General features: G+C 64.2%; 1 protein-coding gene across 6 annotated transcripts in view; it reads right to left on the reverse strand.

Moving 5' to 3' along the window:
* The window catches only part of PIP5K1C (phosphatidylinositol-4-phosphate 5-kinase type 1 gamma), a 33,694-nt gene that overhangs the window by 11,108 nt on the left and 12,231 nt on the right, over positions 1-10,355 (reverse strand). For all 6 annotated transcript variants that reach the window (XR_003002541.1, XR_003002540.1, XM_024739984.1 and 3 more), the window contains 8 exons: positions 8,908-9,207; positions 7,962-8,167; positions 6,169-6,252; positions 4,861-4,909; positions 2,892-2,976; positions 1,081-1,242; positions 150-288; positions 27-59 (listed from right to left, as the gene is read on the reverse strand). Coding sequence is in view for 4 of the 6 variants with exons in the window: in XM_024739984.1 (XP_024595752.1) it covers positions 27-59; positions 150-288; positions 1,081-1,242; positions 2,892-2,976; positions 4,861-4,909; positions 6,169-6,252; positions 7,962-8,167; positions 8,908-9,207 (1,058 nt within the window). In the remaining 2 variants the exon portion in view is untranslated. The remainder of the gene's footprint in view (positions 1-26; positions 60-149; positions 289-1,080; positions 1,243-2,891; positions 2,977-4,860; positions 4,910-6,168; positions 6,253-7,961; positions 8,168-8,907; positions 9,208-10,355) is intronic.

A 10,355-nucleotide genomic window follows, 5' to 3' on the forward strand; every position in this document is an offset into this window, starting at 1 on the left:
GGGAGAGGGCTGGGGTCTCAGCTCACCGGCCATCCTGTCCGGAGGACTGCGTGCGCCGCCTGCAGAGAGACCACAAGGAGGTGGGAGAAGTGGGGCGAGCCCACGCCCACGCACAGCCCCCCGTGGAGGGACACGGCTGATCTGCTCACCTGTACCGCGGCTGCTCTGATGTCTCCGAGGGGGACCGCTCTGGGATGGAGAGGGACGTGGAGGACAGGGTCGTGGCGATGGAGGCGGTGGTGGCCTCCTCGAAAGAAGGCGGTGTGCAGGGCAGGAGGTCTGGCCGGCCTGTGGCGAGGAGTGGGTGGGCACTTGCGGGGGCCTGGGAGGCCTCTGGGCTCCACCTACAACTCGGCTCACCCTCTACCACCCATGCCCCCCACTCCCACCTGCCACCCCACACTGTCGTCCCTGCCAGCTTTAAGCGGGCAGATGTGCTCCAATTTCCCCCTGGCATAAGACCTTCCAGTAGCTTCCCACTGCTCTCAAACTGAAATCCGAACCCCTCCTTTCGGCCCCCAGGGTGTCCTGCTCCACAGGCCTCACCTGCCCTCTCCCCCCTCCCCCTCTGCTCCAGACACACAGGCTCCTCGCTGTGCCTCCCACACAACAGGCTAGGCCAGGTCGCACCCCAGGGCCTCTTGCACAGGCAGCTTCTCCCTTCCTTGATGCTCTTCCACCAGCCCCACCCTGCCTGGAATCTCTGACCCAGGGGACAGGAGGGACCTTCCAGAACATCAGGCCCAACCCCATCAAGTACTTCATCCCTCCAGGTCTCTGTGAACCTCTGATGTGAAGGGAGCCTGTCACCTCTGGGGTGTGGGTTGGGGGGGGATGGGCGGGGAGGCAAATTCTATGCTCAACCTTCGCTGTGGCTCTTCCGGGGGCCCCGTCCCAGCTGCTCCCCACTTCCCAGCTGGGTTCCAGTCACTGCCCCTTCCCATCCAGGCTGGGCCCAGCTGCAGGGGCCGCTTCCTCCTGTTGGACTGCTGCTGTTGCTCCCTGAGCCCCTGCCTTCCCAGCCTCCCAGGGACGACGCCTTGCCCCAGGGGCCCCCTTATCTCCCAGCCGCCTGCTCACCTTCGTCCTCCAGCGTGGGGTAGCTGCGGGCCCCCCGCAGGTCGTACTGTGCGTCCTCCCGCTCGCTGGGGATCTGGCTGGCCGAGAAGGCGGCAGTGGGCCCCAGGGGCTTGACGGCCAGCAAGGCACCGCGGCCCTTCTTGGACGGCGAGGACTTGAGGGCTGCAGAGGAAGGGCGGTTGGTGCTTGGGTGGCAGCACCGAGGCCGGGCCCTGCAGCCCCTGGTGCCTCTGTTGTACAAAAGCCTGGTTGCCCCACCCAGCCCCGCCTCCAGCCTGTCCCCCAGTGCTCTTCACTCTTGGTGGAGAAAGCCTGCCCTGCTTTCTACCCAGCTTGCCTCGGGAGGTGCCAGGAGCCCCAGGTACCTGTCCTGCCTGTCAAGAGAGATGGGACGAGCCCACGGGGACCCAGCACTCCCACCCCGGCCCCCAGAAACAGCAGCAGACCAGCAGCTGCCAACATTTGCCAAGCACTTTGGGGCCTCACCCACTGTGTCCCAGCCCACCCGGCCACGGCCCCACCGCTGACATGGAAGTCAAGGGCCTGGGACAGTGGGGCTTAGCACCAAGGGTCTGGCTCCCATGCAGGCTGCAACGGCCTGGGGAACGCAGCTCAGCTCTCGGGGTCCCCAAGTCGTTGTCTGCAACATCAGGGTCAGGGGAGGCGGGTAAACCCCGAGACGCCCTCTGCGCCCCGTCAGGACCTGTCACCACCCTCTCCCAGCGGGCCCTGTGACCTCTGCCCCCAGCATGGCGAGCTTAGCTCCCGCATACAGTAGGCGCTCGGTTTGCCTTAGGCACAGCCATCCAGTCCCTGGAGGCCGGCACTCCCTGGACCACAGCACCCTGAGAAGGTTCCAGGAAGAGATGTGCCGGTAAAGGTTAACAACCGGCTCTCTGGGGACAGATGCTGGGTTTGTGGTATTTGCCGATTTCCATGGTGTAAACGGTCCCTCCACAGTCAACCTCAGCGTACAACTAGATGTCACAGAACGTGGAGCTGTGCCGAGAGCCAGCTGCAGGTGACCGGCGCTGGCTCATGGCCCGCACACATCTGGCCCAGGCAGTGAGAGCAGCCCCCCAGCTGAGAGCCAGACACTGGGCCTGCCCCTTCCTGATGCCTGCGTGGAGCACCCATGGAGTGCAAGGCCTGGACAGTAAGGCGTACACCAAGACCACCCCCACGCCCACAGACGCTTACTGAGCACCTACTGTGTGCCAGGCCCCGAGCTGGACGCTGGGGACGTGGAGTGACCAGAGTGAACAAGCACCCTGCCTTTTGGGGGTGGGTGAGGGGTTGAGGGGGCCAACAACAGACACATAGGGAGAAAGACCCCTTCAGGCCCCATGTGGGGTCCGGCCCGGGGTGCACCAGGGTCTGTGACTCTGGAGGCCCAGCACGGACACAGGACCTCCAGAGGCCACCATGGGCTGGGGCCACCACGATTCCCCTGTGCCCTCCCAGATGACACCCAGTTGGGCTAATGACCGGCCGGCTTCCGTGTGGCAAGGTCCCGTTTCCTTGGCAACGGTGCTTCCCCACTGATCGCGTGTGTGAACACACCTCCCCCTCCTGGCTCTGTACAGATGGGGAAACTGAGGTGCAGAAGGGGCGTCACTTGCTCAAGGCTGCGCGGGAAGGAGAGGACTGGGACTGGGCGGGCGCCACCCCTACTGCCCTGTGCCCTGGCCCAGGTCCCCGCCTGAGGCCCAAGGCTGGCTGAACACAGGACCAGCGCTCCAGGTTTACCCTGCCCTTGATCTTCCACCCTCCTCCCTCCACGCCCCCATCCAGAGGGCCTGGGCACTCACAGGAGTTCTTCCGGAAGACCGTGTTGCTCATGAACTTGAAGAAGCGCTCGGCGTAGAAGCTGGGTCGGTGCACAGAGATGGTGTCCTGGGAAGGGAAGTAGGGGCCCGAGGGCAGGCAGGTGTGAGCGCTGTGGCCCCATGGGGGCTCCCGTGTCGGGGGCGGGATGTAGCCTCTGTGGGGAGGGGACCCAAGGAGCAGGTAGGGACAGGGAAGCAGGAAGGTGGTTTCCTAATAACCGCATCTGTAATTTTAACTTTTTGAACCATGTTTCAAAGAGGTAAACAGGTAAGTATCAAAATCAAGAAGCCGGAAAGAATCTCTAAAGCAAGGGTAGGGGAGAGCACGGCCCGTGCCTGCTTCGAAAGCTGGGTTGCAGGCCTGTCCCTGTGGCTGAGGGAGGCTGGTGTCCTCGGGGCAGGCAGGCCCGGCGTCCTGCACTCAGGTGGGGGCAGCCCTGGCCACGCACTGCTCCTCATCTGTGCCACGCGGAGACTGGAGGCTGCCGGGCTCGCCAGGATGTAGGGACGTGAGGCAAGGAGCCCGGCACACGGTTGGGGCGCGATACGGGCTGGGCCCCTGGACGGACACCCTTGCTGTCCCTGGGATCCAGTCTCCTCGCCCGCTATGGCACGGTCTCCCTAGCACTGCTGACAGCAGGCCGGTCATTCTCTGGGGGCCGTCCTGGGCACTCTGGGGTGTGGAGCAGCATCCCCGGTCCCCACCCACTCGACGCCAGGAGCCCCCCAGTGTGACCACCACAGATGTCCCCTGACACCGTCCGGTGTCCTCCCCCGGCTGTAACATAACAGAACCCATCTGGACACGAGGCCTCCCACAATGAACGCTGCACTCTACCCTTGCCTGCATGGAGGCGTGGCCACATGGCCACATGACCACGTTCTGGCCGATGGCTGGCGAGCTGAGATGAGCTGAGATAACGGAAGAGTCTCTCCGCCCTGAGAGGAAGGGCGCCCCTCCCTCCGGCTGGGGCCAGGGGCCGAGGACAACGCCTGGGGGTGTGCAGCAACACACAGGAAGAACCTGGCCCCCAACACCGAGGGCCATCCTACTGGCCCCAGGATGCTCACACCTGGATGGTTAACCTCCATCGACATTTGAGGCTCCTGGGGAGTCGACCCAAATCCTCTGATGGGGATTGCGGCCGCCCAGCTGCAACCTGGACCTTCTCGGCGCTTATTCCGGAAGGTCCCCCAGACCCTCCAGACGCTGCGTGGTGGGCGGGCTGGTTAGGACGCTGGATTTTACAGACTGCAGGCACACACACAGCCCTTAGCACTTGAGTGAGAGCTGGCCTGCGGGGGGCGGGGGGACCCATGGGAGGAGAGGCCTCCGCCTGAGGGTCCACAGCTGGACCAGGGGTGCGCGGGCTGCCTCGGGCCCACAGGCAGGCTCTGTTTAGCCCCAACTCTTGGTCCTCACAGTCTTTTACATTCTGAAGTGATTCACTGCAAGTGTGCAAGTGTTCACGGGTTGGCTGCGCTCACAGGAAAACATGAATTTCAAGCTTTTCTCAAATAACTGAGTCAGTCCATCTAAGCAGGCCCCACCCCCATGGGGCAGCAGAGGTCAGAGTTGTGCAGTATTGCCCCCAGGGTGCAGCTGGGGCCCAAGACGCCCTCCACATCACACGTTCCCAGAATGCTCTCTGCCTGGCCGGCCCCTGACTCTCCGGGTCAGCCTGTCCTTGGGAATCCTTCCCACTCAGCTCGGGGCCCCCCGACCCGCTCCAGGAAGCCTTCGTGTACCGCTCACGGATGGCTCGGACCCCTCGTTGAGGATCCTGCAGCTGCCTTGCTTCCTCATCTCAGCCCTGACCCCTTGGCCCATGACTGTGGCTCCAGAAAGGGGGACACATCTCTCAGCTCTTTAGCACCTGTGCCTGGCCCAGGGAGACGGTCAGTGCGTTTGTGGACGGATGGACGGAATGAACGAACAAACGATGCTCACCCCATCATGGACGAGAGCCTTCCAGGTGTGTTCCAGCTTCTTGATGAACCTGCAGAGAAGAAAACGCCCAGAACGTCAGCCAAACCTTCAGGTCCAGGGGTTCTCTTCTGGGCAAGTCCATTCCAGGGGACACTGTTGATGTCTAGGAACGTTTGTGGTTGGCACGGGTGGGAGTGTTCCTGGCATCAACAGGGTAGAGGAGCCCTGGTCTAGAGCAATGAGGCCACCTGTTGCATCAGCCAGAGGCCACCTCCCCTTTCCTACCCCCTTGACCGCCCCCCCACCTGCTGGCTGCTCCCACCACATTCTCTGGGGGTGGCAGTGGAAAGGTCGTGGTACGTAGCCCCCCGTGGGGGACAAAGCCCACCCTTCCTCTCTCCCACGGGCCAGGCTGAGCCCGGCCCCTCACTGCTGGAGTGAACGCCCTGCACCATGACCCCCAGCTAGGCCCCGCCTGACACCGGGGCTGGGGAGAATGTTGCCTCCTCCAGGCAGCCTTCCTGGACACCTCTAGGCTGCAGGGGGAAGGAGCCCCTCCCTTGGCACACACCTCCGCCTCAGGGCGAGCTCCCCTCGCCCCCAGGGCCTCTGCAGAAACCCTGGAAAGCTGCCTGCTCCTGCTCCAAAGGGAGGGAGACGCCTGCAGGGGATGGGGTCAGCCCTCAGGAGAGGAAACAGCCTGCAAACATCAGCCGTCTGATGGGCAAGAGGTGACAAGCAGGCAGAGGAGTCACCCTACGCCAAGGGGAGTTCCCGGCACGGGGTGGGGTGTGGACGGGGGACCGCCACAGCCACAACCTGCCTGTCACGCCTGGACTGTGTGTAACTCCTTCGATAAAAAACTAACAAGAGACGCTCACTGCTGTGAGCGTGCAAAGCACAAGGCACGGGTAACGGAGCTGCCCGTCATCCAAGAGCGTCTGGTTCCTTCGGCTACACCACGCTCGTGTCCACACTCGAGACCACACAGCACATGGCACCGGCTGTGAGCATTTATTTCTGGAAGTGTAGGAACCTTCCAGAGATGTTGCGCTTCCCAGCCACAGGGCGTTTCCGTCTTGCTCTGTTCAGCCCAGCACTTGGCACACGGCAGGGCCCACAGTCAGTCAGCTGGCGACACCTCACCCACCACCCGGCCCTGCACTGGCCCTGACTGGGCTCTCACTGGGGAGTGGGGAGACAGGGTGGGGGCAGGCACCCACCCGTGGGACCGCAGGCTGGAGGGGGCACGGGCTCCCACCTGGAGGGCCACAGGATGGGGGGCGGGCACCCACCTGGAGGGCCACAGGATGGGGGGCGGGCACCCACCTGTAGGACTGCAAGATGTCGATGATACCAATGTGTAGCAGAAGCCGCTCCCCGCGGCCGTTCACAGCGGGGATCCCGCCCATCCTGCGGAAAGGGGTCGAGAGCATCAGCGTCCGCAGAGCTGGCTCAGGGCGGGCCTGCCTGTCAGGGGCACAGGCTGGAGGTGGCCTGCAGCCCCGAGCCTGGGGCCCTGGGCCTGGTCTGGGGCTTGCAGGGACAGAGATGGAGGGAGACGCAGGCAGGACTGATGGGGCCTGGGGCTTGAGGATCCACACGCTCCCTGTAGGTGGCAGCCTGGCTGGACCCTCAGAGGGGGTCCAGGCACCTGGGAGCCCCACCCTGGTGAGGGGTCGAGCAGCTCTCCCAGCCAGCTCACCGAGTCAAAGCTGGAGGCCACAGGGTGCAGAGGGGTCCCGGCCATGAGACCCAGATGTGCGCACACTCACACGTGCACACGCGGAACTTGCACACACGCGTAGGCACACGCACACATGCCCGCATGTGCACGCGCAGGCTCCCGGGCAGGACCAGGCTTCCAGGTGCAACCTGGGGAGTTAATGGCCTCATGCAGCCCCAGGCCGAGCCTGCCCGGCGCACTTAGCGAGGTTGCACGATGCAGCAGCTGTCCTGCAGTCATTAGGGCCCCAGAGGCTCTGCCAGCCACACTCCACACCCGAGCTCACCTGCACGCCCTGCCATCTCGCCTGGCCTGGCACCAAGCCTACGAACGCCAGACGGCTGAGCTCCGGGCCAGCTCGTGTCCTCCCAGCCTCAGCCCAGTCAGGGCCCTTCAGCTGGTGGCCCAGTGTGGTGGCCAGGCCGGGGTCAAGCCTCGGCCCGTGCCCCAGCTGGCTGTTGCACCCTGACGGCTAGCCCCACCTCTGAGCCTCCTTTTCCCAGCTGAAGACACGAGGATGCCACCCTCCTCCTCCAGGGCCCCCTGCCCCCCAAGGACTGAACAGGGTCCGGAAATGGAGGGTGCCGCCGGTTCCCGGCATGGTCAATGCCTGGTGACGAGGGGACAATCGTGACACCTGTTCACAGCAGCGGTTTCCATCTGGGGCGACTCTGTCCTCAGGGGACAGTGATGCTGTCTGGGGACATGTGTGGTTGTCACGACCGGAGGGCAGGGATGCTGCTCCACCCACCACAGTGCCCAGGACGCCCCAGAGAAAGTGACCCGACCCTGAATGTGAGAAGCACAGGGTGGGTGGTAGGGATACTCTGTGAGTATGTCAGCGACCGCGCCCAAGCCCCCAGGTCAGGACCAGGTTGGCCAGGTGGTGGGTGGGGTCGGGGGATGCACTCCTCTCTGGACCCGGTCACCCCTCACTGCCGCCTGGCATCGCCAGGGAAGGACTGTTCTCAGCCCTGCCCCCGGTGGGTCCCGGGTTTGGTATCTTCCACCTTCTCCGGGGCCGTCTTTCAACACTTTTCCAGCTTTGCTGCCTACGGTGGCGCTTTAACCCACCCTGGGGCCCAGCGGGAGGGAAGGGGATCTGTGCTTCCCACAGGGATGGCCAATGACCTCCATCTACTGACTGACTGACTGACCTGGACGCCCTGGTCAGAACACCTGGCCACAGCTGTGTGTCCACCGTCCACCCCTTGGGGCACGGGGGGCTGGGGGAGCTGTCAAGCTGCTGTCCGCTTGACAAACCAGGAACAGGCCAGACCCTGGACTCGGTCGTATCCCTCTCACCTTCCTCACGACTCCCCCCCGCCCGCTTCTCGCCTGGCAAGGGGGCCGGGGCAGAGATGAGAACGGGAAGCCCCCGAGCCCCGCCACCTACGTGTCGTCCGTCTCGATGGCCTCCCCGCGCGCGGCCCCGCCCTGGATGGACTCCATGGCCGTGGAGTAGAGCGCCTTCTGGCCCAGCGGCCGCTTCTCGTCAGCGGTGCTCTGGGCGCCCTCGGCCTGCCGCTCACGCTCCTGCTGGTCGATGTTGTGCACTCCCAGGAGCAGGCTGTAGTCCATGATCTTGAAGCTCTCCAGCACCTGTGGGGCCGGGGGTCAGGGGGAGGCGCCAGCTGTCCCCCAACCCCCACACCCCACCCCCATCTGGGTCTGTGTCCACTCAGTCCCCACAGCCAGGTGGGAGGCTCCATCCTCATCCCACTGGGGACCCCAGCGGTGGGCCTGGGGCGCAGTTTCTGACTCGAGGCCAGGCCGCCCTGGCCCTGGTTCGGAAGCCCGGTTCTCTGGCCACCACTCCTGCTGCAGGCCCCAAGGTGCAGCCCAGGACGGGGACACCCGGGCCCTGGGGGGTGGGCTCTTGGAAGCCGTGGGGCCCTGAGGTGTCTGGTGGTTTTCTGGGAAGGGGTCTGGGAGCCGGGGTGCAGAGGGGACCCTGGAGGACCCAGGCCTGGCCTGAGCCCTGCCAGGCCTCCGTATCCTCGCCTCTGAGGCCGAAGGGGGCGCAGGTAGACTGCAGTTGCAAGGCCTGCGAAGGGCCTGGCGGGTGTTCTTTTTCCCTAAGAAGCACCTGCCCATGGAGGGCAGCTCGGAGCCCGCACGAGCCTGATCTGAGGTGCAATGTAAGGTGAGGGCCCACCCTGAAAACACCAGGCTGCTCCTGGGGCTTTGTTTCGGCAGCAGGAACGCAGCCTGAGGTGGGGCTGGGGCAGGGAGGGAGCGCGTATCTCGAGCTCACACTGCGTCCCCACTTTACAGGTGGGAAAACCGGGGCTCAGAGACGGAGGCCCCGTAATCACGGCCCCGGCCCGGCCCCCCCTCACCAGGCAGTCGCGCTGCAGCGTCTTGACGAGCGCGGAGAAGGTGTCGGCGTCGAGCATGAGCCCCTCAGGCATGTCCTGGATGAAGTCCAGGTCTTTGTAGGTTGGGATGCTCTTTTCCTTCTCCTTCTTGCTGGCCCGCCGCTTATACGTGGAGCCCTTGAGGTCGAACTTGAGGTGCATCCTGACCACGCGCGGCAGCACGTTGTTCATCACCACCACGCGAATGTTCTTCCCGCCCGACTGCACACAGTACAGTCCGTAGAACTTGGGCAGCAGCGTCCGTGGGTTCTGGTTGAGGTTCTGGGGAGGAGAGGGTCACTGGAGATGACGCCGGGAGCTGTGCCCGCACAGCCTGCGCGGCACCCTGTCTGCCCCACGGATCTCAGGCCAGAGGCCACCTCCTCAGGAAGCCCACCCTGACTACCTCTCCCAGGCTCGTCCCTCTCTCCGCACCCCCAGCACCCTGACTGTACAGCCAGCCAGATGAGTTCCCCATCACCCCACCTGGAAGAGCCAGGAGGATCTGTTTCTACAGAGTCAGGCCCAGCGAGAGACAGCCTTTCCATAAAGGGCCCCAGGGGATGCTGCCGAGGTGTCTGGGCCTGGCTTCCCACCAGGTCAGACCCAGGTGTCCCACCTCCCCAGCCCAAACCGGGGGGCATGGCGGGCACGGCCTCCAGGCGTGTCCAGGGCAGGGGTCAGCAAACTCCGGCCCAAGGGCCAAATCCAGGCCACTTGTCTTTGTACAGCCGGGAGCTAAGAATGGTTTTACATTGTTAAAAAAATAAAAGAAAAACAGTGTCCTGTGACATGTGAAAATTACGTAAAATGCTCACGTCAGTGTCCAGAAAAGAAGTTTTACTGGCACTCGGCCATGGCTACTTGCTCTCGCCTTGTCTGTGGCAGCTTTCTTGCTGCAACAGGAGAGCTGAGCCGTGGAGACAGAGGCTGTCACTCACAAAGCTGAAAATGTTTACTATCTGGCTCTTTACAGAAGTTTGCTGACCCCGTGAGCTAGGGGAGCCGGGGGTCTCACCCAAGATCATACATGGCTGGGGTGGGTGGTGCACCCCACAGGGAGAGATGGGTCACGACCTGTGCAGAGCTGCCCGGGGCCTCTGCCCCTGCCCACATCTGTGTATCAGGACCCCCGCTACTGCAGGCCAGCAAGTCTGAGGCTCCTGCTCCCACCCCCGCCCAGAGGCCCAAATGCCAGCTGGCAGCCAGGCCCACCTCCCCAGCGCCTCTCTGAGTCACCGGCTGTTGAGACACGAGGCGCGAAGCCATGATTTCTAGGACCCGTGACTCAGGGCAGTGGGTTGGGGGGATGGCCAACAGGGCCCAGATGGCTGTTCCTGCTCGCCACGTGAGGGGGTCCTGCGGGTGAGGCTCAGTGACCCAAGACGGCCTGCCTGGAGGGGATGGTGCCCAGGGCAGGTGGGGCCGGG

The sequence above is a fragment of the Neophocaena asiaeorientalis genome, unplaced genomic scaffold (genome assembly GCF_003031525.2).
Source record: "Neophocaena asiaeorientalis asiaeorientalis breed wild unplaced genomic scaffold, Neophocaena_asiaeorientalis_V1.1 scaffold469, whole genome shotgun sequence".
Lineage (NCBI taxonomy): Eukaryota > Metazoa > Chordata > Mammalia > Artiodactyla > Phocoenidae > Neophocaena > Neophocaena asiaeorientalis.